Raw genomic sequence first — 27621 nt, forward strand, 5'->3', positions numbered from 1 at the left:
AGAAAGAGTTCTGGGATGGAGGTGTAATTCCTTTGAACGGCATATTTCTGGAACAGCCACAAGAAATCTGGCAAAGGCCAGGCCGTGATGTGGGGACGGACAGCAGGCAGGTCCCACTTGCCCTGCTCAGGCACAGAGAGCCATGCTTCTCAAATGCACTGACCTGACATAGGGCTAAGCCCCATCTGGAGTGTCCAGTGAATCAGGCATCTTTGACGGCAAGGCTTTGAGATCTGTTAAAAAAATATTAACAGTGCTTCGCCGAGCTGTAGGGAGAGCTCTCCCTTGTGAAATACTTCCCACAGCACTCGAAGGCTGTAGCTACTCCAGGTCTCGATCCCCGCACTGCCTTCCCCTCCTTCTGCCTGCACGTGGCCCCGTTTAGCTGACTCCCTTCCCTCTGACCCCAATTCAGGAAAGCACTTCTGCGTGTGCTTAAAACTCACCGACTTCAAAGGGAGATAAGCACATGCCTCTGTGCTTTACTGAATGGCGTGTTCAAATGAACGTAGACCTCTGCTACTGATACTCTCTGGTAACTTTTGTACCTTTATTACCAATTACCCTGTGTAAAGTGTTGAAGAATTAGCCTGCAAATGCTTGGATTACTTCATAGTGACTCCTATTCATTGTGACTTATAAATATATAGGCATGTAAAAGTAGATTAAGGGTTTTTCTGTCAGGCAGTCTTATACCACTCGCCCCTCATATGAGCAGAGCAGGCTGTTTGTTAGCCACCGTGCTGCAGAGCTCTCCAACAACCTTGTTCTCTCCCCAGGTCTTATTTACCTTTTTTTTTTTTTTTTTTTTTTTTTTTTTAAAAAAGCAAGACTTCATCAGAAACCACATTAATCTACAGAAATACACTGTAGGGGTGTTCAGAAAATTGTTCAAGTAAGTTCTAGCACCCATCTGCAAACCTCTGAAGTAAACAGTAGCTTTGGTGACCCACTGTCATCACAATATATTATGGTACAAGCTAACTGTTTGCTTGGTTTGCTTTTTTTCCCTATTTATTTGGCTTTCATATTTCTCATTATTTTGCATAGTCTGATACTGTTTTATAGGTCTCCAAGCTGTTAATGCAAATCAGCAACATTATCCTACAACTAAGCATTTTAAAGTACTGTTTTGTAAATACAGGTGTTAGAGCAACCAGGAGAGCGCATGCTCTCCATCTCAGTGTAGAGTTTCTGGCACACTGACTGATAAAAAGCATTATTTAGACTATGAAACAAAACAAGTGAGTTATAGTAATTCCTGCTGATAACAATTCTTCACTTTTTAGTGAACTAATAAATACAACTGCTATGGGTTAAGAAATAATTAAAAATAATTCTAGTTTTAAGCATTTAAGATCATTTTAAATTAAGTGCTGGTGAACCAGAAAAAGGACGTAGATGATGCTGAATTTCCACTTACATTTTAGAAGAGGTAGATGATGGAGTTGAACAGGAAGCACTGCACAAAAGCTGATTGGGTTTATCCTTTCCCTTTGCCATCTTCCCTGAATAAATCCACCTACCTGTCATCTTTCTGCTTTTAGCTAAACACGTAGCTGGCATTAAAGGCAAGTTTCTTCTTGCCTTGCCTGGGAAAAAGCAAGCCAGTGACATGCCTGAGGCATGGCCATGCCCCACGTGCAGGCATGGTGTTGTCATGCCAGTGCTGCAGCCAGGAAGCACAACTGACCACTAACAAAGCACAGGAAACCAGACAGAAAAATAACACCCAGTGGTTAACACACAAAAATAAACAACAACAACAACAACAACAAAAAAAGGCAAGAAAATAAAAAAGAATGCTTTCATTGATTTCACATTCCCTGCAATAACAGCAGACATCATACTTTATAAGAATATGCCTTCTGAGGAGCTTTCCAGAAAGTAACGCTTGCTGTCATCTGAACTAACATCTTCCAAGCCATCCCTCTGTTAAACTCCTCTAATTTTGTGCTGAAATGTTAATTGTATACAGAGAGAACCATGCATGAAAACGTGGCATGGAGTCTCACTGAGCCTCAGTCCCTCAGCAAGAGACCTCAAGAAGTTTTCAAGTAAGGCAAGGATGAGAGCAGAAACACAGCAGAAACTACAGCAGACTGCTTGCCTAGGAGTCGTACATGCAGCAATAACACTTACATGAGGCACTCTCTCCTGAGCAATTAGAAGTGTGATTTAGAAAGGAAGAAAACCAAGATATGCACAGTGAAAGATTTAAACATTTTGGAATTACTCTGTCAATTTACATTAATGTTAGCTACTTTCACAATAACACTCCACTGTTAGACTACTAGGCAACGCCATCTAGTGATGAGAGCTGAAAGGAAGTCATGCCTCATCCTTCATTAAAAGGTTCATTCTCGCAGGAGGAAATTCATGTCAGTGGAAATACAGTTTCAATAAGTATAAAATTTCCAGTACCTACAAGCACTTTCAAACCTACATTTATCAAAAAGGTCTGAACCATTTTATTTACCCCAAAGTAATTTATGTATCTTACAATACAGATAGAGAGCTGGGAAGTCACATCAGAAGTTAAACATGCACATCGCGTAGTCTCGAAATGATACAGGGATACGGTGCAAAGCCCAATAAATTACCTTCTGGTTCAAGGTAGAAGCTACAGATACTATTTGTGTGATAAAATGATTTACATAATTTTTGAAGGTCTCTGTTGGCGTGTGTAAAATAACTGCTTAAATAATTTAACCCCAGCCTTACAATCTCAAGGCGAAAAACAATCCCTGTGCAGGTTTAAACTCACTGCTTACTTTAAGGGGGGGGACTACTCGGTCAGCTGCTGGTGAGAGCTGCTAGCTGTAATTAGCTTCTGGCGGAAATTGCCAGCAGACGCAAGGAGAAGTTTAAATCAATTGGCTCTGCTTCCTCCTTACAAGAAAATTGGCGTTTCAGGGCTGCATTCCAGCATGATGGATCTGAGAAACCAAAGCCAATTTGACAAGAAAGGGAAGTGTCCCTTTTCATGGCCTGCTTTAGCCCTGAACACTCTGCATGTTCCTGGAGAGGATGTCTCGTTTTCTTTTCTTTTTTTTTTTTTTTTTGAATCCCCGGAGAAAGCAACTACAAACACACAACAAATATTCCACCAAAAAATCCAGTGTTCAGCCCTAGTGATTTTCACTTCACAACTGTGAAGATGGGAGAGGGAGGAACAAGATGCGAAAAGTCGGAAACTGAGAATGAAGGTGTAAGCACAGGCAGACTTGCAGGAAGAAGCAGAGCCCTCCGCATGGAAAGCTGAACAAAACCCTCAGGCACAAGCACCACGGTCAGTCCAGACTCACCCCAAGCTCACGCCGCCAGTTCTGTGTTTTGATGGCACTGTTCTGCACCTTCCCACAAAACTGCAGCAACTGCTGCACGGGTACCTGCTCTGCCCCCGATCCACTTCAGGCCGTGCTGTCCCCCAGTTTCAGAGGCTGCCTAAGTTCTCCATTTCAGCAGCACACCCACTTTATCCAATCAGGTGGCACGTACATACTAAGAATTTCTTTAAGGTACCTTCCAGCACTAACTTGACCTGCACATTTAAAAAAAAAAACTTAGCTGATGATGTCTTTAGATTCCCCAGCAAGTACTGCAATTCAAGACATAAGAAACTCACGTGTCAAATATACTCAATGCAGCACTCATGGGAAAGCTTAATGGCATAAGGAAGACTTTAGTCAGGCAGAAACTCAGGCATGGGAAAGTGACCTTTTTTGACACTAGATAGACTGGTCACATAGTAAAACTACCAGAATTATGTAGGTCCTGCCACAATGAAGGGTTGCCAGCAGCTGTTGTGATGTGCTTCCTGAAAGGACACGCAGCGACAGCACAGCAGAAGTGCCACAACCACTCACCCTCGTGCTGCCCGGTGTGTGCGCAGCGCTCTCCTGGGTATTGTTTAATGCTCCGCTACCGTACTTACACAGGGCAGCTTCTGAAAAAGGCAGGGGGTGCATTTGCCAGAACTCTTCTATCAGATTAACCAGAAAAAAACATGCATGCACATGCTTGGGTATATTACACATACACACACACAATACTGCAGTTTCCACGGAACAGGTTTAAGAGCACTCCAACAATTACCTCCTTTTACAAAGGCCCATTTTAATATTAAACATCTTCAAAAACGCTAGATGGCTTTATCCAAATGGGTTGTTTTCCCCTCTGATTAAGAAGAAAAAAATCTGTAGATCTAATCCTGCCTACAGGCTATCTTTTCCTCTCCTTTTTAAAATGCCAACACTTACTACTTAATTATAAATATGGAGTTCTGCACAAAAACGGGATCTATCTTAAAGCTCTCTTCTGCTCTGTGCTCCTCTGACCTAAAATTGTAAAGCTGTTTCCTAAGACTTTTATCATTTCCTTCTTGTTAAACAGCTAAGTCTTCTTATTGAACAAGCAATAGAACAAATCCTGATTTCTTAAAGCAGCAGAAAATAAAAGTTTCTGCCAAAAAAAAAAAATCTACATAGCCAAGAATGTCAGCTAATGCACATTCATGGCTTCTGAGGTGAAAACACCGGAATCTCACCCAGGAGCTGAAATTCCCCAAGACACATGCTCTTTTGAGAGAGAGTGAGGGAGATTAATAGCTCTGCAAAGGTGAGCAGGGAGAGCTCTCCTGGATTCATACTTTGTCTGAGGCTTCCCCGCACACTCAGGCATGGTGTGTTCAGCCCTCCAACATCCTGGGTTTGCACCGCGCAGCTCCATCCCCCAGCCCATGCGGGGCCAAGACACAAATCAGTAGTTCAGCTCTGCCACGAGTAACGTGAGCCTCAAGTCTTTCCTGATGGAAAGCAGACGACTGCCAAACCCAATGTGCTGCTTACAGCAGCCGCATCATTCGCTGCCTCTCAGACACCGCTCACTCAAAGCCCAGCACCGATTTCACTCAGAACATCTGAGAAGAAATACAACCCTTGATCCCTTGAGATCTCAGCTATCTCTGTATCCATGCTCTTTTCTAAGGGGCAGAACAAAGAAAACATTTGGCTTTAAAAATGCCTCTGAAACTACAAATGAAAAATTACATGACGAATGTACAGCTTAATTACTTCTCTCAAGGGGCTGGGATAGCATTTCTGCATCCTCGTCTTGTCTTATGGAAATACATGAGGTGACCTGCGGTACAAACATCTGTATTCATAGGAAAAAATGACCTGCACTGCATCCTCAACAGATCGTGTAAATAACAGGATGTAAAGTCTCACAGAATTAGTTTACATTTGAAACATTTTCAAAATATTGTTTTAGCTGGGTATAATAGACCACCATAAGATGTGACACACAGCAAACACAGGGCTTCAATTAAACAGCTGGCAAACAGCCAGGGAGAGATAAAGGCCCAGGCTGTCACTCGCTAGACAATATATATGGCTATTTTGGCAGCCAAAACTGAACGTGATAATTGAGCCATGACACATTGAAAAGGCACACAATTTTCAGGGAAAGAGTTCCTCTGCATTAAGCAGAGATCATCCAAAGTGTGCTTACAGCAAACCAATGTTTAGGAGCAGCACTGAGATCTGACTGATTACAATTCAGTAGTGCAAAGCTGACCTCATTTAATACACCACACCACTGTGAGCAGCTATATACAAATACAAAAACGAATGTGTGAAGTCCACTAAGACAGTCAATACCAGAAATGCGGGAAATCTGAGGAGTGTGTGGCATCAGCTTGTTTTGCTTTTCCTCTATATTTCTAATATTAGGAATAATTTTATATAGCATCACTCTTATAGCCAGAAATTACAGTGCACTTGATTTGACTTCCAAAGGAAAAAGTCCCGATCTATATAATTCAGTTTTTAAATAAAAATATATAGTAACACATGAAGAGCAAATAACTCCTCAGAATCAGAGATTTGCTGTAAAGAAGAATGACTGTTTGGTTTAAGACATGAAGAACCTTAACACTGACAGCAATAGCCATTTGGAAGACAAAGTCTAGGAGCTTTTCTACTGTTTCACTGCATGTTTTATTAAATAACCTAAGGACACGACAATGAACAAATGTACCAAAGGAAGACAGGGTTCTGAGTTAACACCCAGCACTTATGTAAAGCCTCCTATAATTGCACTCCATCTAGCCAACACGCTGACACCAATTGTGTTTCCTTCTTGAGCAAAGGACTTGAAGCCTATACGTGAATGGAACTGCTACTCCACGCATTCCCAAACCTCCCACAAAATGCAGGTACTTCATGATCTAACATTATCCTTATATAAAAGGGAATCTAAATTTAGGCCTCGTAATAGGAAAATCCGTATGAAGAGTTTACTCCCTAATCTTATTCTAAACTTAGCCCCATTAAAGATGTATTCAAATTAAGAAATGGCATGTGTACCTTCCCAGCTAAAAGCTGCCACCTACCAAGAGAGCTTGATTCTGAAAATCCCATTCCAGGCCCAGCAGCAAGAGCCATGCTGAGCACATGGCTGCACAGCTCTTCACAATGCCAATATACCAATGAAGCAGAAATGAATCCAGTAACACTGGCAAAACTTTTGGAAACATTCCCCTGCATTAAGTGTCAAAGAAAAAGTGGGAAATACAGACACGTTATGAAGTGGTACTTGAAATTTCACTGATTTCTTAACAAAAAATATCAAGGTGCTCTAATGCATGTTGATTTTCCCACCCCAGATAAGCTCCTTACCACCTCAGATGTTGAACACACTTCATAACTAACAACCAGAGCAAACTGACACTGCCATAGTAGGCCAAAATGAAGAATCAGCATCAATACTTCATGCTTAAACAGTACAACAAGAAACTGTAATTACATAATCTACTTTTGCAATGTATTATAAAATTATCTTTAATGGCTGTGATAGTAACTTCATTAAGTGTCAGTAAAGGAAATGAAAAAGCTTAAAGATGAGGTCAGAATGCGTACTTTTGGCTGCTTCCTCGGGAGACACATCAAACATTATTTCTGTCTGAGGAAGAGCATACTTCTGAGGGTATTGGTCATGCAGTACCAAAAAGATAATGAAACCATGATATGAATTTTTCCACCTCCAAAATGAAAAGGAGCAAAAGGGGACAATTGCAAGGATAAATTGGACAGTTTATCTTCATCTGAAAATTTCATATTATTGCAAGTAATAATGGCATATTAAAATAGCTAAATCTATTAAGAAAGGTAGTCTTTATTTTTTGTCTCAGGTACAGCAGCAGATGTGTATTATTCCAAGGGCACTGCCAAGTGATGTTTAGTGGCAGCTGAAACAGGGCCAATTCACGCTCCCTTCAGAAAAGCTGTTACACACACACAGACACACGCTTTCCTCGAAAAGGTGAGGAAAGCATGGTGTGCTTTTTCTGACTCAAGGCCACAAACCAGAAAGGCAGTAATTAAAAATGCAGAAATGAAGAATGAAGAGAAGCAAGTCCCACTGAATTAGCATAGCTCATACACTTGCCCCTTGCCCATATATTGCATGAAGTCTCAGTAAAAAGAGAAACACCTCTTCTCTTCACAGAGCAGAGAGCTTATTTGTATGCACGCATACATTCACACCCATGCAGATATATATACAGTTGCAGTTATGCTTTCTAAACCTAAAAAAAAAAAAAATAAAAAATGAAGCTAGCTGCTTTAATCAAGATACCCATGTACCTAGTAAAATATCTGAATAAAAGTGCCTTGACTGCATGGGGCAGCCGACAGTGACCATGACAGGATGCGAGTGCTGTGGGAAGAGGATGCTGTTTGGGACCCAGGGCAGTGGAGTAGCTCCCAGCTACGCACATAAAGTCACACGGGAGCTGGGGAGCAGCAGCGTCCATCCAGCACCTGCCCACACTGCGAGCACTGCCCCTCTGGGCTGGGGGCTGCAGCTCTGCAGCCCTGACGTCAGGTAGCGAGCAGAAGGGCATCTACCCGTCACTGCCCTTCGCCAGGAAGAAAGCTCTGATCTGCTGGCATTTAAATACCTGCCAAGGAAAAGCTTTAGATCTCGCACCAGAAAATGCAGCTTCAACAGCCAGCATCCAAAGATCTAATGCTAAAGGACCGATGTTAGTGGGGAGAGCGCATAAATTCAAGTTTTCAGAGTAGCTTTACAGCTGCCAGAAAAAATAAGTTTGCAAAGTGCAGAAATTACACTTCTTTCATGGATCTTGTATTCTGGCCTGACCATGAACAACCAGTTATGAAAAGGGCTCTCATGGAATTAAATGTCATCCAAAAAGTAATTTTTCATACAGACTGATGGAAAGTATGATGGAAAACAGTTTTAAGACAAGAAATAAACACAAATAAGTAGTGTTGCAGTTTGTAGTTGGCCATAATTGCAGAAAAAAGACTTGGTCTAAAAGCACAAGGAATTGTAGGTAGAAGATTTTAATCTTTTGTTGCATACAGTAGTAACTGCAAAAAGGTGTGTCCCAGTATAACACAGAGCACTAATCCTCCCCACCAAGCAGAACACCCTGGAGTAGATAACAACATTCTCTGCAAAGTAAATCCGCTCTTTATTTATACTCTGGTATAGTTTCCCAATGTTTACATTTATTCAACAAGCCAAAAAATTACTCACTTTTCCTTTATATTTCATTTTTTGAAGAACAGCAAAGCTCTGAGCACCTGGACCATAATTAAATCTATAATTCATCCAGCAGCACGAAGACTAATGCACAAATAAATTAACTCCACCTGCCAGAAGAATTAATAACACAGGGAACAACTTATTGCAGACATCAAATATGAGAACAGAAAGGTTTTAGAGTACAGCTTCCGTCTTTCAAACTACACTTAGGAAGATCTTTTTCCCAAATAACTATTTTAATGATATTGGAAACTCCACCACCAAGACTTAGCACAAGACTAGAAAAATTAGGGGAACTGCTAACTTAGAGAGGCACAGCATTGCTTAGCACACTCATTTTGAGCCACACTTCGAGCAAAGCATGGCTATCCAATTAACATGCTGGTTTAATAGAGTTTTTCCCTGGAAGAAAGAGGTGACCCCAGCTAGTGCCGCGCTGTTGGCTCTAGAGCACAGCTGGGACACCCCAGAAAATCATTTGCTCCTATCGAAGGCTGAGGTCACTTAGGACCACGTGCAGGTGGTGCAATGTCAAAGCACTCAAGACAGTAAAATTTATATGGTCTACAACAGCCCTAGGACTGTGAAGCACAAAGGTTTGTTTCCCTGCCCTGTTCTGCATACAGGTGGAATAAAATCCAGGGTCTAGCTTAAAGACCATGGCTATGCACTCCAGTAGTGCCAGGGTGACTCAGAGCTGTATATTCTGCCAGCTGTCTTTGCACCTAACAGAGATTCTGCATAAGCAGCTACTGCGTGGTGTCTCAGCCACTGCTCATCAAGCATGCACCACTAATGACTGCAGAACTAACTGCAACAGGTTCCTCATTTTCGTGATCAGCGACCAACTTCAGAAAATGATCGATACAATTACTTCCAGAAACAGCTTTCGCTGTGCTATGTGGAGTACTCTCTACATGATTTATTGTTCCTTTTTTCCGCCCAGCATCAGACTTCAAAAGTCCATGGATCTTTTAAACTTAAACCTGGAATGCTTCTGGACATAAGTGGATTTTGACTGAGACCTGGGGCAATACGGCCTCTCCAAAGTATCTGCTCTTCACTGACTTTTTCGAAGGAGAATGCCAAACTGATTTTTATATTGGTGCACTATGATTTGATAAACAGCATCCTGAAACTAGCTGCTATCCCTGAGGTGGGCACAGGCTACCTTTACTGGAAAGTTTCCCAGCCTGGTTGGCAGATTTTAGAGGAGAGGCATCCAGATTATCTCAGATGCAGGAAGAGCTCTGCTCACTGTCACTCCTGTCTTCCTACTCCCATGTTTAAAAACAAAAGAAAGTGCAAGCACAGCAGAGTCTGATAATTCAGATCAGAGATTTCATTAACACTTACTCCTCAAAGGTCTGAATCTGAATGAAAGAGTAAAGAAAAGTTAAGCGTGTGTAACACTGCTACTGCTGGTGGAATCTCAAAATTGATTCTGGCCAAAAGCAGTGCATTTGAGTTACCCAAACCTCTCCTACGATCTTACTTGCGTGAAAATTAGGCAGTAGCCATTTAGAGCACGACATCAGACACCACATGGTCCTCAATTAATGAGACCAAACACAAAGAGAGCAACTCAGAGGAGCTACAAACGGCTAAGTAACGTCCAGAAGATGAGGAGCCCCATCCCTCCGCAGCATGACCCAGTCCTGCAGGCAGCTGGCACGGCAGGCAGGCAGCCTGCTGGCACTGCCTGCTCTCTGCACAGCCCAGTCCAGCCCAGCCCAGCCAGGTGCTCCGTGGTGAGCTCTGTACCAGGGAGATGCACGGCGAGACGTGCCCACAGCCACGCCAGCCAGCAGCCAAGGAATCCGGAACAAAATCCCCACACTGCCACTGAGCAGGGTCCCAAGTCCAAAGATGTATTTTGTGATGTTGCATGTAGCCTGGGTACGTGTGAGGACAGATAAATTTTGGCTTATGATTTCTAGGCTAGCAAAGCTTCACCTGCCTCAGCCTACAGGGGGAAAAAAAAAAAAAAAGTTTATTTCTTCAATATTATCTTTTTAAAAAATCTACTACTGAATTTTACATAGGTTAAGTACAACTTCAGTGCTATGTCATGGCTACACAGAAAATTGCAAAATCTCATATAAGTGCATCCTGCAGCATCAGCTCCTCCTTTTCGCCTTCTTTAAAACACCGGGCAGAACAGCACAGACCACCATCACACATCGTTAGGCCAAATTAAGCAAATAATTATTTCTAGTTTTTGTTCAACATTTTATGTAAAACATAGAACAATCACACAAAAGACAAACAAGTGCAATTCATAAGAAATAACAGTTCTCAGTTCCTTCTACCAGATCAGAATTACCATTGTCAAACTTCAGGCATGTCCTTACAGAGCTTGCTTTCTTTACCAAAAGAAAATAAAGCGATGACAGAACGTTTATGCAGTTAGTACAACTCGTATCTCTATTTCCTCCATCCCTGCCCCCCTCTTCACTAATTTCTAATAAGGCACACCCATTTTATGGGAACTTTGCCTGGAATGCCCTTTATATCTAGGAGAACCACACAGTGCTCAGCCTGCAATAGTTGTTTTAGTATCAACAACTGCTACCGTTAGCTTGCCTTCTAACTGATAAGAAATTATTTTGTTTCAGTTATTCCTAAGACCAAAAAAAAAAAAAAAAAAAATCAACTCCAAAACCAAACCAGTTTAACAAAAAACGAACAAACAAAAAAACTTGGAAAACTAGTGTTTGAAAAGTAATTGGTCTCTCCACATTGATTTAAGATTTGATACTGTGTATTATCAAATGAATCATTGCACTCCTACTGTTCTGCTTTCGTTGTGACCATTTCACTTTAGTAACTTGTTTCTTATTTAAATAACGAGCTGTGGTGTGTTTGCTGTGGCGGAAGCAAGAACACCATCTGTGACTATGGCTTTCAGTCACTTCATAGAAATAAACAAACAAACAAATAAATAGAAGCAAACCAGACTTGAAGATGCGACAGCAAGGTTGCTCTTCAAACTCTTTGAATGACCACAGCACTCTGTGGCAGAAAGGCAAGCCACATGGCACTACCTGGCAGTGTAAAATCTGTAGGGATTTTACTTCCATACAAAGTATCTACTCCAGGCAAGCAAACACTTCTGCAGCCATAGACTGCTCTTCACACAGTTTATCATGTGAAGATCACCCTCTCAGATTTGATTACTGTTTAATCAGGCTTGCAGAACTTCAGTTGGTACTGTATTTCTTTCCTTTGGCATAAGAACTCAGTTTAATCACTCAGACTATGCTTAATGTGCAGTAGGTTGTACTGGGTAACTTAGATCACTTAAATTTGCTTCCATGGGAATACAGCGTTTGTTACAGAGCTCATTACAAGTAGATTTTAGTCTCCCAAGACTTCTCCCTGCTTTTGCTTTATAGACTAGAAATTAAACTGAATCTAATTTCTTTCCCAAGATGCTGAAGTTGAAAACACCAAACATGAAACTGTTTAAGTGGGCTGTGCTGTAGTGGGCCTGGCTCCCTAGGCCCCTAAGGTGCCTGCTAAGGAAGGCGTTAGTAAATCCTTGATGTCCCACCATGGCTGTGATGCCCCTTACAGCTCCCGACATTGGCGTTACTGACATGGACACAGGCACTCTCAAAGCATCCACGAAGAAGTCAGGACAAGCACAAGGTACACCTCCACCACGGAGCACAAACACAGCCACAGTGGGTTCTTCACCCGGTCTCTGGTGCTGCGGCACCAGGCAGAAGGACAAAAGCTGGTTAAAGTGCGAGCACACCCCAGGCAGTGACTGCAGGCTGGACAAGTCCTTTGTTTGTAAGAAGAGGTGCATGTGCCTGGGGAGGAATCTAGCTGCCCATTGTCTGCTGCAATAGCTGCTGCTTCACAGCAAGGATCATCATCAGCTGCACAGATCTCCTATTGCGCAGCCACTGATCTATTGCAACACTTTTTTTCCCCCCCCCCCAAACTCACTCTGCTCAAACCATTTACAAGCTAAACGCTTTACTTAAATTTCAAACAAAAATAGCTTTCCCTACAGAAAAGAAGACCCTAATGTTTCTGTTTGCTGTTTATTTTTCACTTGTGCCATGGAATCTGACCTGCTGATGCTCTGCTCTACAGACTCACCCAGTCTTCAATATTTTGGTGACTTCTTTGCCTAAGCTTGAGACTGAAGTGCTAACCTGAGTTAAAAACTGCCTGGTTGCAGCTTCAAGCTCAATGAACTAATGTGGCATGACGGTGAGCCCACTGCTTCTTGCAGCACCCTGTACTGCTAATCCAGTGGTGGGGTGGCAGGAGCGTTGGGCACAGGTAGCAGCTACCTTTGCTCAAGCTATGCTAGCCAAGCACAGACAAGTCAGGCTAACTGCACTGAACACATACCTTAATTTGCTTACCAATTTCCCGTGCTGCCGCCAGAGCTATGGAGAGGGCTTCTGGCATGGGAGGATCCCACCTTGAAGACAATTGTGTTGTGAATCCTTGAGGCTGGCCTTTAGCTTTGCCGTCTGCTCTTTGCCTTTCTTGGCTACTTTCCCAGTGTCTGCACCCTTCTGCATGCCTCAAAGAGGAACTACTGGAGTTTATAGCAGCATTAACTCATCAGCTGGAAACCTGCCAGGCTGCTTACAGTTTCACTACAATCTTCTGAGCCCTGACTCCTGAGGGTGCTTAGGGATAGGATCCATGGTAGAGTCTTGGTCAGGGGCAGCATGCTACACAACTGTTTTCTGATGCACTTGATCCACTCGGCATGCATGTGCACAGATGCATTGAGCCTTGCATATTGACTGCATCTTGCCTCTGTAAAGCAGGGAAAAAAACATCCCTTGCTTTTGTTTATCTCAGTGCTAGATGTACCTATATGACTGTGGAACAAAAGCTGAAACTCCAAACACGGAGCACAGGACACAACCAAAATCAAGATCTACTACACAACCAGTGTTATTAGTTTCTCACAGTGGTGATACACCCCTGGAGAACATCAGACATGTGTCTAGCTTATTTCTAGTTATCAGCAGAATATGCTGACTGTGCAAGGAAAGTAGGGTTGGACACAAACCGAAAATGAAGCTACATAGAAAAAAAAATAATTAGCAGAAAAATCACTAGATTTTTTTTTTAAATTGACAACAGGGCTAAAACTGTTTCCAGTGACTTTTTAAATAATTGCTGTTACTGCTGTTGCTTGAAATGACAGAACCCAAGTTCTATCAATAGAGAAATACAATAGAGAGAAATATTACAACAGAGTTTTTAAATGAGGGGAAAATCACTTCCTGATGAGCCTTCCTTTAACACTGTTACTTAAATCCACTGCCACAGATAGCTTGGTCAAACTAGTCCTTAAGTGGTCACTTAGTCTGTTTCCTGCTTAAACACAGGATCAGCTATACCCAAGCAGTCCCTGACAGTTACATGTCTAACCTTTGTTCTTGAAAACCTCTGGTGATGCAGAGCCACCACCTCCTTCTGCATACTGTCTTTATAGCTAGGTACTCCAAATGTCTACCCTACATCTTCCTTATAGCAATTTAAGCCGCTCCCATAACCACCCGATAAGACTAGCAGTAATTGCTGTATCTCCTTTGCAGGAACTTTCTTATACATCCACAGATTATTCCTTCTTTCTTCTAATCTGTATTCTTTCCAGCTAGCCCATGCCGTTTTGCAGTGTAGTGCTTAAAACTGGATAAGGCACTCCAGCTGGCCTTTACTACTGCTGAACTGAATGGGATGAGTTTATACACCATGTCTCCAACACTTCTTTTTTTAATGCATCTCCCTACTGTGACCGCTGTTCTATTTATTTCTCTTGCTGTGGTCTAGTAGTATTGTTCACTCCTGAAAAGCACATGATCCTCAGGCCTGCTACACCTCTTCTGAAAAACTGCTCCTTATCCAGCCTTTTTTTCCCATGGATTTGTGCAGCCCACTATGCCTACTAAAGGGCTGTGCCTTGCAGTTCTCATTATTAAATTGTGTGCTATTGCATGTATTTAAGGTCACTTCCTACATTTGCCCATGTCACTTTGGATTCTAGTCCTGTCCTCCAAAGCACCCGTAATCACTTCCTCTTTGCTGTTACCTGAAAATGTAACATTTATTACATGCTCTAGTATGTAGCTCTAGTCCAGCATCCAAGTCAATAATGAAAACATCAGTGACGAAGGACTGCAGGACGGTCCTCTAAAGACCCTCCCTACACACCCTTCCAAACTGAACACAAGCTACTGGTAGCTGCAGTTCTGAGTGGTGTTTCATCACGGCAATCTCTGCCCCTCTTGCTCCTGGAAGTGATGCTAAACTACAGCAGTTTCAACACTGTCAAGTAAATCTCGATTTGAGCTCCTAACAGATCTGACCAGCCTTTTTTAGAGTAAGTGTTATAAAATTAACAACCACTTCAACCACAGCTCTGAACCCGATAATAGCATAGAACGCTCTCTGCATGAGGACACTGTAGAAAATTAATCCAAGCTAATGCAAGCAGGTTAGGACTTGTTCATTGCTAGCAGTTACTGGCTCAAAAAAGGGATCAATTTAAAGTCACAGTGTAGTCTGTGGCTAGTTTAATGGCCTGCATTCTCCCATCCCAGCCAGTAGTTGGATATCCTTGCTCCTGCCTGCTTAGCCTAACTCAAAACACGCTTACAGTATTTTCATCATGCCTGTACTACCTGTTTCAGAACGTTCCACATATTTGCAAAGCACAGTTACACCTGTCGCAGGAAATCTCCACCCATCAGTTTTACATGAAGTAGATGACGAATTCTAAATAAAGGGTTTAACATAGTTTAGCTATTTCTCATCTACTTGCACTTCATTAATTTGAGTTAAAATTAGGTGTCCTAAGGCTGTAAAAGTAAATATCAGATCAAAGAAGGGTAACTGACACACACAGACAGTCAGTCTGATGGCAAGGTGTTCAGTGCGCTAGGACCTTGCCATGTACACTGTTTATTACAAACTAAATATAACAGGTTGGCAGTGAGGAGCAAGGCACAGCTTGAATGTAAAAAGAAATATATATATAAGGCATACTTTAATTAGTTTTATCACAGAGCCTGAACGGGCTTTGTGCAGTTATACAAATGGATATTTGAAAAGCAGATTTGTCCTTACGCGTAAGGACATATTACTCTGTGGTTTTTACAAATTTTTGCACAACAATGCTTAAAGAATTGTTTAAACAGACTGGTCCATCTTGGGCTCTTCTATTGTTTCCAGACAAAACTTAGAAATAATGAGGATCAGTTTTGTAACACCAGTAGCTGAGTGAAAAGCGTTTGAACTATTTTTGCAGCTCCAGAGTAGATAGATGGCCGATTTTTTTTCTCCATTTTGAAAGTACTGCTAATGAAAACTGGTGAAAGATTTATAAGACCTTACGACTAACATACAGACATTTAAGAGCATGTATGACAGCACTGTGGACACTGCTTACACAAGGGCCTAATCTGCAAATTTGCAGGCAGAAAAACTTACTCCTACGAGTAGAAAAGTTTATTTATATTGCATAACACTGTCTTAATTATGCTGCTCACATTACTTCCATGAGAAATTCACTGTATGGGGGTTTTTGGAAAAAAACAACAACAACAACAACAAAAAAACACCAAACAAACAAACTTGGTTTAGAGCTCAAATGAGGTCAACACCAGGACAAGGTGAAGGAAAAAAAAACACACATAAAGCAATTTTAGTTAGTGGATCTCTCATCCACTCTCAACTGAAAAGAAAGTAATTTAAATATTCTCACAATTCAATACACACAGGAGTTACACAATCTTCCACTGCTGCATTATTTTTTTTTAAATGCATGTTAAATAACAGTGCACTCCAGCAAAACTTAACACTTCAGTGTTTTACTGAAATGTCTTTCTAGATTTGTTTCATCCCTACTCCTTAAGCAGTTTCACTGACTACTGGCAAATAAGGTAAAAGCCACTCTGCACACACATAAAGATAGCAGAATGAGGCTGTTACTACAAATGGACAAAAAATACCAACTTCTGATTGCTGTGCTAAATTACACCACTCCTTGCTAGCCTGACCTAGACTAGACTCTTTTTGTAGGAAAGGGGGAGGGAAGAAAGAGCAAGGAAGAAACTGCTTAGTAGAAATAACTTCAGATAAATCAAGGTTATCATTAAATTAACAGATCTTTAAATCACTATGAGCCACTGATTTACATTCATTGACTAACAATGAAGGAACTGCAAGTCTATGTTCAAAGCTGGACAATTCTGAAAAGCAATATTTGAATATTCACTTGAGAGCTACTTCAAACATGTTCTTACAGGATTTGTGAGCCCTCTTAATGGCATTTTTGCAACTGCAAACTTCTGTACAGGGAAGGAAGTGTTAGAAATAATTTTGTGGGTTTGTATTCTCAGAATCATTCTGCAAACTTCATCTTTCTTTTCTTGTAGCATGGATTTATTATATTTAGTGGCAAGCAAGTGCGGGGGCAAGAAGAGACAGAATAAAAAGTACAATGTAGCTCGCAGAAGATACATTATGAAGTAGGGTTTGGATTACTTTTTCATTATTTTAAATTTTGCTCCTTCAATTTCAGCATGGGCATTCTTGCGTGCATTCCTAATATAATGTCTCTTACCTACCTCAATCAACAGCTCCTCCTGTAGGGAACCATTTAGTGTTCACAGCTGGGGTTTTCACTACAGAGGTGAAAACAAGCCAAACTGATTTTTTTTTTTTTTTTTTTTACTTGATACTCAATATTTAGCAACATGAAGACATTTGCCCAATAAGACATGAACAGTACAAATGCAAAACTGAGGAGATTGCCATTGATCTGAAAAGCCAGAAGCTTGATTGGAAGAATTCTATGAAATCCTATTCTATGAAAAAAACACAACAGTACATGCGACGACCTAGGCATGCATTTGTGCTGCTGTATTTGACTACATTCAGAATATTCTTCCTCCTACTGATTTCAAAAAAGTAACAAAACTAACGCCTGGCTTTGTCAAAGGAGAGATGGAAACTTACTACATTTGAGAGACAAAGGAACGGATTGACTTATTCACATCCTGATGTGTCTGACAAAATGCTTCATGTGAACAATGCCTACTCTGAAGAGTGGGAGGAAAAATCCAGCAGAGTTCATTTCAATCACCTATTTAAACCATTTAAGCAAACTTGGATGATTTTTTTTTTCCTCCCCGTGGGTAGCACTATCAGATGAGCCAGCTTCACTTGCTGACTGGAGTAGTCACCCCACATGGCAGAACTGGAGCAAACCACAGCTGTGCAGTAACATCTTCAGCAGGCACGACTGTTTGCAGAGTAAACATTTGCCTATAACCTTACTGTAGATGGAGTATGTTAACAAAAAGAAAGGCTTCTACCAGCTTATCTGAGGCACCTTCCTCACTAACACAAGGCTGTGGAAGGGTGCTCAGCCCAGAGCTCTCTCTGCACATAAAGGAACCTGCACCACCGGAGCAATTGTTCATTGCTTCTCATTGTTTCAGACACCTCAATTGAAAGAGCTTAAATTGCTGGTCTGAAGAATACCTTCACAATATTGCTTTAAATATATACTGCAATGCTTCCTCACTGATGGGGTAATAACCACAGTGAGACAGTTACAAACGTCTGGATTCGTGGGTCCATAACTAAACCAGGAAAAGCATTTGTCTGCCAGGGGTTTGCAAGCATTTCTCTTTGTGTCGAACTCCAGACCATGGGGTTGAGTTGGCAAAACTGCAGCACAGAATTAGCCCAAGATGTAGCAAATGCAATCCTCTGGAAGCACAAGAATGCGGCACTGAAACGAAACCCCTACGTCTTCTGCCCATTGTGCTCAGTACACATACTCTGGAGTGTTATTTTAAAATAAGTAATTTTAAAATGAGCTACTCATAAATTATCAACATACTTGCAAGCTTAGAAGAGGGTACAAACAGCAAAATCATCAACTGCTACCTTCTGTAGTACCGCTTGAGAAATCACATTAGTATATATTAGAGTACGAGGCCTGAAAATAAATAGAGATAGTAATCCCTGTTGAGAAAAATCTTCTCAGCAGACTGATCAGGTTCAGTCAGGCACTCACTAGGAAGAGGATGAAACAGAGCAGAGAGCCTTTGGGATGATCCAAGAACCTCTGTCTTGGTAAGAAATCACATCTCCCAGCAGCTATAAAGGAGGAAAGCTGCCTCTGACTGGGGCTCTACAGCACGTGCTTCGTCTGGCCTTTTTCTTTTAACCACTTGCTTTCAGATGTCTGATCTTTAATTTAACAAAGAGAAGTGATTAAAACCAACTGACAGAATAGACCGTAAAATGCTCAAATTCTCACACTGACATGGGAAAGGCACACTATCTCAACTCACTTCTTTCTAAACCACATGAATCAAGCTCTCAGTGGATACACTGATTTTAGTTTATGCTTTCATTTTCTCCGAAGTTTACACCAAACTGAATTTGTTGCAAAATAGGACATAAACTATAAAATATGCTGGCATAGGTGTTACTAAATACATTTAATATTGGGTCGAACTTCTACAACCTTCTCATGAAGAAGAACAATGATTAATTTTGGAGTGGAAATGAGGAGTGAGGAAAGACAACAGGGAGTACGTAGTTTTGCTAATGTGGATCAGCAGAGCAGCCAGGAACAGCTAAAGGAAGCTGCTGTAAATCACAGTGTCCCTGGGAATGCCTCACTCATGCCAACGCTACAATACAGGGAGCACAAGGAGGGTGGGATCCAGCTGTGCCCTGCTCCACCTGAGCTGCAGCCCCCAAATCTCGCAGGTCAGAACAGCAGCCTCGGATCTAACCTCAGCTACAGCATGCTGCCCTCTGCTCGGAGCAGTTTTATGCCACGAACTGAAAATAGTTATTCCAGATATGTCAAACCTATTTAAGAGCATCCCTGCAGCACAGATTTACCACGCATTACGTGCAAGATCTTTGCAATATCTTTCTGAGAATGTGCAATGGTGGGTTTTGGCATACTTCCCTACCTTGAAGCATGTATAAGCGCTTGGCCATGGTTTGAAATTGAGCTGCCCAGGAGCAATAGGGCCAAGACCTTTTTAGCTGTGCTTTATGCTATTAAAAGCACAAAAGAAATTAAATACAGCACACTGCATCAAGTAATACAACTTTGAGTTAAGCCAGCAAAAGCAAGAAAAAACAGGATCAGATACTTGTGACCTGGATTTACCTATCTGCCCGGGTGCTACAGCTGGACACCCACTGACTCATTCTGGGCTCTTCTGTTAGCCAAGAGAAAACACAAGGAGAAAGCAGTACTTAACTTCTTTCCCATCATCTTTAGTGGCTTAAGACCAAATCTAGTTTTATTGTTTTCAGTGCTCTATCTTTCTTGGAAATCTCACCAAAATCCACAAGAATTTTGAGCATTACTGTATGTTAAAGAGTACAGCTGTCAGCATTAAGATTTTATACATGGTACCCCCCAGGATGCAGTTTGTTTACCACTCACAAACACAACAACGTGACTTTTCTAACAGTACATTGCCCAATTAACTGAACAGAATCAGAAACCAAACTCCACCGTTGAGATAAGCAAGCAAAAAATGCTTTTTAGACATTTTTAATTTGCCTGTCATTCTGCTATCCCAGTTCCTAAAATAGAACTTAATGCACAGCCCAGGCCTGCTCAGCACACCCAAGAATGGGGCTCTCTTGGGGCTCTGGCATTTTAACAAAACAGATGTTATAGTAATAGATGCGACTGTGGGAAATTTAACTACTGAGGAAACCTACGCATCTCGTGTGTGAGAATCACAGTGCAACTGGTTGGTGTCATTTTTAAGTTGCTAACTCAACCTCAGATCAGTCTGATAGAAGTGGATTAGGGAGCAACTCTACGTGCAGTTACACTGGCAGGTGAGAAGCAGCAGCAGACACCAACACGTACCTCAGTACAGGAGAGTTCAACACACTCTTCAGTATTTGCATTGTACTGAATTAAAATTACATTTACTGTTTTTTGTGTGCCTATATCATATTTATTTATTTATTTTTAATTACTTCAATAACTGGGCAACCAGAAGGACTATCAACCACATCAGCTAGCGATTATCTTCCTGGGAAGCCTGCAACATGTGGACTGCAAATGATAAGGGTGTATTCTGGAACTGCAGGAGAAACAGCTTGGCATGAAGAAATCCCCTTGGGAGAACTTACAACACAGGGCTTTTTAATTTTTAAAGCACACACGAATATGCACACGTTCTACAGGCTTTTAAACTTTTTTTTTTACTTACTTTTTATACACATTTACAAGAAATGTAAGAAGTAACATTCTGCTGCTTGTTGCATGAAGAGTGTCATATGCCTGCTGCATCAGTTTGTCTAATCTGTGCTACTGCACCCCACAAGAAAGCATGTTGCAAGCCTTTTGCTTCAACTGCTCTGCAAACTGCACAGCTACATTTACCTCCAAAGGATATCAAAAAGGCTCTTTCTAAACCTTAAATTCCAGTGAAATGGTAATCCTTTGGGTAGTGAAACTCTGTTCAAACTGTTCATCCTGAAAACCCAGAATTTCTGTTAAAGAAGTGAATGTCTCTTGTAAATATGTTTGTGGAAGGTAAAAATACACTCATCATACAGCTGCTCTTGATTAAAGGGTGATTTTCTCTTCAAAAATACTTGCAAGAAAAGAAGCACTGGCTTCCTCACTGACAATATCTATCTATCTATCTATCTATCTATCTTTTCCCCTACACTCTGTAGGAGAGAAGTTACAATAATTTTAGACACATCGAGGGTTTTTCATCATTCTCAACAGCATTCCTGGGCAACTGGTAGCACCAGCTCACAAGAAAGATTGTGTGCAACACTCCTGTGCTAATACCAGAGGAACATGCTTTCCCAAGGAGCTAAACATCAGATGCGATTGGGAAGTGTGAGGGGGGAGGCTTCTTTTTCGAAAAGCCAAGCTATAGCTTGCTGAACCTGAAACCGCTACAGTAATCTTTTCAGCATTTATCTAACAAGGAAAAGCATTAGTGTTTCATTTCCTTCATAAATTTTTTTTCCTACTATGCCTCATTTAGGGGGGCAAGCACAAAATTAATGACAAACACAGAGCTAGATCCCAGTAAGAGGACAATTATTAAAAAGCAACAACGACAAATAACAACAACAAAACCCAAACAAACAAACAACCCCCCACATTTTCTCGCTTTACAGAGCTTGCCTCTACTTAAGAGGGAGACCCCGCTGCCCCTGCATGCAAATACATCAGACTGCCATAGGCAATCTACAGCATAGTCCTCAGGATAAGGCACCTTTACCGCAAAAACAGTGAAACGCAGCTCTGGTTAGTCCCTGCCTCTCCCAGCTTGTTAAAATAGGATAACATCACACATTTTACCAAATTCACAAGATCTGCACCAACCCCTTCCAACTATTGAAAATGCCAAACAATTCTAACGTAACATCAGACAGCACTTCCAGCATTTTTTTAACACGTGTACAATGCTTGCTGTTACATGAGCTATTAATCTGAAGAAACCTTACAGTCAGAAAGCTTACTGAGGTGCATCAAATGAAAGCAATGTTATTAAAGTGCAGTTTTAGCACAAAACTTAATGCTGGATGTTCACAGCTAATGAGAATTTTTATGCATCTTTTAAACAAAAGTAAAAAATGTAAAAGATTTAAAGAAATTAGTCAGCTATGCTACTATTTAACTTTCCTACAGATGAAGTGCTCCAGTTACCTTCACTTCAACTAAGACTCTATCACTCAGCCTTCCAAGCCTATGACTTTGCTTTCTAAAAACCAACAGACATCTCTCAAGTTGGGAGCCTCCTTAAAAACATCCTTTATCAAGCAACTACAACTCTGACCAACAGAACATAAATTTAAAGGCAATACCTCTCATCTAACTACTAAGCAACGTACTAAGAGAACGCCTATAAGAATCAAACAGAGTTCCTTTACTTTTGCTTCAGAACAAAGCGATAACTCTATAAACCTGGCACTCAAAAGGCCAGTTCAAACTACACGCAGACATAAAGTCAAAAGCTTCCATGTATTTTGAAGTTCGTATAATCAATGTTTCACAAAGACAGGGACCAGCCACAAAAAAAATAAACTGAATATATTTTACTATGTACTTAAACCACAAATGACTACACCTACAACATGCAGATGAAATACCAGAATTCAATATCAGACATTCCCTATGCTTGTTCAATCCACTGTATGCAATTTTTGTCTAATAGTCACCAGCTGTAAACACAAACTTTCCCATTTGTTAGCCTGAGCAGATTAATCTCCTGCCACTGTCCACAATTTAAGAAGCTGTTACATACCTGCAGTTAGGAGGAGGATCAAGGGTTATTTCAGCTAGCTCCTTCTGGATTCTGTTGGTGAAATGAGAACAGACACAAAGCATTTGAGATAGTCTATAGAATAAATCAGGGAATTACACTGCCCTCTACCACCATGCAGTTAAATGCAAGATTGGCTTTGCCTTCAGTAATGCTAACATGGCTGCTTCCTCTTTGTTCTCAGAGGCATAACCCAAATCCCATAGCTGAGAAACTTTGCAGCTTTTTCCTGCTCGATGCTGTACACAAACAGAACACTCACAGCTGAGTTTGGTAGAAATTCCCTACGAGTATTCAGAAAAGTGACTCTTTTTCATATCTGAGCACTTTTTACCAGAGAGATTTTCTTTGCAAGCTAATATGCAAATGAGGCGGGGGGGGAGGCTGTACAAGCACATTTGACAGTGACTTAAAACCAGTGCAACAGAGCTGTGATCGAGGCTGAAGAAGTGAACCATGCTGTCAGCAAACACATTCCTTTGACAATATTTTACCTCCCGCTTTGCAGGGTGTTTCAAAAGTAGATTTGCAGATCTGCAAGTCTGTCTCTGTTCCTGAAATGATCTCTCCAGATCAACTTTGCTCCTCTCCACACCTTCTCCTGCCTTTCCTCCCCCAACCTTATACAGTAGCTGTATTTTACATGATAAAAAGCGACATAATAACTCAAAATAATCTGTGCTGAGCTTTACATTGTAACAACCATTCCAAAGGCGTTACAGTCCAGAAAAATGAATACTGAAAACTTTTGGTGGATTTAATAATTTATTCAGACACATACAAGGTGTAATTTTAAAAGACTCATGGCAAATCCCTCTTTAAAATCACAACTAAGAATTCTCTGGACCAGAAGGCTCACATAAGCAAGACTGTTCTTCCATACAAATAGCGAGTGGTAAAATGTGAGCTGACAGAAACCGCCCTGAAAGCCCCTGCACTAGTCCCGTTAAGTCCGATCAGACTGCTGAACTATTTGAGATGTATGGAATTGGACTTACAATAATTAACTGAAACAAAGGCAAGAGGAGAAAACTGTCTAGGGTTTCTACATGACGGACCTCAGGCATTTCAAAAAAAGATAAGTAACAATAAATCGCAAAATCTGCATAGCATTTCCAGAACTCTTCCTTCTTTAGCCAGTCCTATTTTATAGGGTTTCTTTAACAAGACAAAAAGTCACCAATGTCACCCAGTTGTATTCTGCAGCAATTCCAGCATATTTCAAAAAGTATTTACCAAATTTAAGTACAACGCAAAAATACTAAAACATTCCTATAAGTCTGAACCCCTGTATTCACACCAAATAAGCAAAACTCAAAGCTACTATGGCTACTCCACAGGTCTTCTGGCTACAGTATATTTGTAAATATTTGTACAGAAAAGGACCTCCAGGGAAAAGACTGGAAAGTTATGTTTCTTCTCAGAAGACAACTGGAATCAAGGGATTTAAAGTTTGCTTTATTTCACCACAGCTGGACTTACAGAAAATGATTAAAGCACATGTCTTAAGAGCTGGACTGTCAGAAAACTTGTATGCAAATAAAAACGTAACAGATAAAACCGAGTGAGGTTTCTTAAGATTTTGATACTTAAAGGTAGAGGCTACCTGAAGAACCCTATGGCTCGAATCTGCAGATCCTGAGGGAGAAGACTTGCCTAACTTTCTCCCGAAAGAACTCCAGGAAAAAACAGTGACTTGAAGGTGTGCAAAGGCTCTACCGTACATTGACGCGAGAAGCTAGTCAGAAGGCCCACAAAAGTCACTGGTGTTTTGCGACTTCTTTAATTAAAGAGCACTGCTCATCATCAGGCTGCAGGCTGAAACACACCAGGAGGACTCCACCCTATACCAATAAGGGATGGAAAACTAACTCTGCAAAAAAGACACCTGGAGCTGACACACACTTATTCATTTCTAGAAACGTGAAAGTCACAGAGGTGCCCCACAGCTGGCCTGTAAGTTACCAAGTTCTCAAACAACTCCTCAAAAGAAGTACGGCCAGCCTGTGTAATTACCACCCCAACAAGACTTGGATTACCGAAGGCACTTCCCAGAAGACTCCTGCGCTACAGAAGTTTGTACTTCACTACTTCCCATACAGCTTTATAAGAATCCCTCTGCCTCGAAAAGCGCAAGCGAACACCGTGACTCCACGCACTGTGCAAAACCACCACGGAACGCTTTACTGGCGCATTTACCTTTTAGCACTAGTGGATAGCTTAGCAGTAGTTTTGCTGGAGAGTTTGGTGTTCTTCTTCTGCTGGGTTGCAGAAGGTTTTCTTTCTTCTTGCTCTTCGGGCTCAGGTGCTGGTGGATCCCTCTGGTCGGCATCCGAACTACCACTGCTGGTACTTGGACTCTCATCGTCTGACCTCTGCCTATCACTGGACATCGTGGGGAACTTTTTGGGGGAAGGAGAAAAGAAGAGGCAGAGTTAGTACAACTGGCAGGACGGTCTCTCGCCATTCCCCAAGCTCCAAGGAACACTTAAATTGGAGACGAGTCAATTTCACTGCGAAATTGACCAAGATCGCTTCTTTGTCTCCTCTGCAAGGGCTGCAGCTTGACAGCTACATCGCAGTATTTACACTTCTGAATATACAGATATTTCCCATTTTTAAACCCACTCGCATTTTTTTCATACTTTAAACAATATGCCAATTGTCGACTTTGTTCCGAGGCATGAGACAGATTTAGCAGGGTACTTAGGCAATCAACATTAATAACTTATGACACATTGTAAATAACAGACCTCACTGAAAATGTTTTTTAAAAAGTCACTAATACCCTGTAAATATTTACACTGGAGCAGAGCATTTTATTGGGTCCAAACGCCAGATTCCCCCCTCGCCCCCTCTCTCGGGGAAAATACATTGCCAGCGAGACTTGGGCTGCGTTCAGAGCGAAACATACACTTGCTCTGTGCATTTAAAGGGCTGGGCGCCGGGAGGGGGGGGGGGGGGGGGGGGGGGAGAGAGAACGTGGGCCGCTTTTTAAAGGGGAAAAATAAAAAAAACCCTGGCAAAACCCACCCCGCGCCCCGACCCCGCGATGCCTGCGGAGCGCCCCGGGCGGGGGCAGCCCCGGCGGCTGGCAGGGCCCTGGGCAGCGCCGGGCGGACCCCCCCCCGGGCCGGCAGCCCGACATTTTGCGGCGGCGGGGCGGGGGGCGAGGCGGGGGCGGGGGGGGCGCCGAGGAGGAGCGCGGCGGGGAGCTGCTGCGGCAGGGCTGGGGGCCGCGCTTTGTGGGCAGGGAGGGAGGGAAGGAGAGAGAGAGAGAGAGAGAGGGAGAGGGAGAGGGAGGGAGGGAGAGCCCCGGCCGGCCCCGCTCCGCTCCGCTCCGCACCGCTGCGTGTGTGCCCGGAGCCAGGCGTCAACTCGGCCCGGCCCCGCGGCCCCGGCCGCCGGCAGGCAGCGAGCGCCGAAAACAAGAACAAAGCTCCTCCAGCCGCCCCCCCCCGCTCCTCCCCGCCTCCCCCCACCGCGCTCGCCCAGCCGCCGCCGCCGCCGCCGCCGCCGCAGCCACCTCGCCCGCCTCTCCCTTACCTTCGCCCGCGTCCTGTCCCGCTGCTGGGTCGGGGGGCCGGGGTGGCGGGGGGCCGGGCCGGGCCCGCGGCGCCCGAGGAGGGGGACGGAGGCGGCCGGGGGGCTATACGGCGGCGGCGGCGGCTCTGTGGCCGGGCGGTGTGGAACATTGAGAGCCGGAGCAGGGGGGGACGGGGGGAGGCGCGGTGCGGCCCCGCGGCCGGCGGGTGGCGCTGGCGGGCCCCGGCGCTGCGGCGCGGGCTCCCGCGGCGGGCCGGGGGGCCGGGGCGGGGGGCGGCGGGCGGCCGGGAGCGCGCCGCCGGGGGCGGGGGAGAAGCGACGGGAGCCGGGGGGGGGGGCGCGCCGGCGGCTGCCCGCCCCCGCCCGCCCGCTCGCTCGCCTGCCGCGGGGCTGGCGGCGGGCGGGGGGAGGGAGGGGAGAGGAGAGGCGAGGCGAGGGGGGCGCTCGCTCCCGCCTGGCGGCCGCCGGAGCGCGCCCCCCTCTGGGCTGGGGTGCGCGCAGGCGCTCTCCCGCCGCCGCCGGGGGCGCGCGCGCTCGCCGGGCCGGGCAAGGACAAAGCGGCGGCGCGCACGGGGATGGGGGGGGGAGGGAGGCTCTCGACGGCGGTCCCGGCCCCGGGTGGGAGCGGGGCTGTGCTGAGCCGCCCCCAGCCCCACGGGAGCCGCCGCCGGCTTGGGCAGGGCCGGTGCCCACCGACGGCTGCGCCGCGGGGCCCGCCCTGAGGAGAGCGGCGGGGTCGCCGCAGTCACCGCCTCGCCTCGTGCCTCGCCTCACCTCACCTCACCTCACCTCACCTCACCTCGTGCCCCTCCTCTCAGCACGGCCAGGCTCCGCAAGGTTTTATCAGCTCCCGTCCGATCCCCCCCGAAACCCCCGCTCACAGCACGGGCTGAGGCACGGCGGGGCCCAGGGGCTGCAGCCGGTGCCACCCGGCTCATGGGCACGGCTGCACGGGGAGCACCCGAGCACTCGAGGTGCCGCTGGGCACGGCAGCCCGCAGCAAGAGCACGTTGAGGAGCCTGGAGCAGGCGGCCTGCCGCGCTCTGAGGGGTTCGAGGGGCAAGGGGGTGATCGGTTGCAGCAGCTGTCACGGGAAGGTGGTACAGGATGGGAGTGGGATTTCTTGCCCATCATAAATGTGCCGCTCTGG

General features: G+C 43.7%; 1 protein-coding gene across 2 annotated transcripts in view; it reads right to left on the bottom strand.

The window, feature by feature from the left end:
* UBE2E3 (ubiquitin conjugating enzyme E2 E3) overlaps positions 1-26757 on the bottom strand; it is a 61090-nt gene extending 34333 nt beyond the window's left edge. The window contains exons 1-3 of one of the 2 annotated variants that reach the window (XR_014317842.1): positions 26472-26605; positions 25125-25327; positions 22908-22958 (exon numbers count right to left, since the gene is read on the bottom strand). Coding sequence is in view for 1 of the 2 variants with exons in the window: in XM_082763964.1 (XP_082620090.1) it covers positions 22908-22958; positions 25125-25318 (245 nt within the window). In the remaining variant the exon portion in view is untranslated. Of the gene's footprint in view, positions 1-22907; positions 22959-25124; positions 25328-26471 lie in introns of both variants that reach the window. The other variant, XM_082763964.1, reaches the window with a different exon arrangement.
* Between the last annotated feature and the right edge of the window lie 864 nt (positions 26758-27621).

Source organism: Aythya marila (genome assembly GCF_965140915.1).
Source record: "Aythya marila genome assembly, chromosome: 6".
NCBI lineage: Eukaryota > Metazoa > Chordata > Aves > Anseriformes > Anatidae > Aythya > Aythya marila.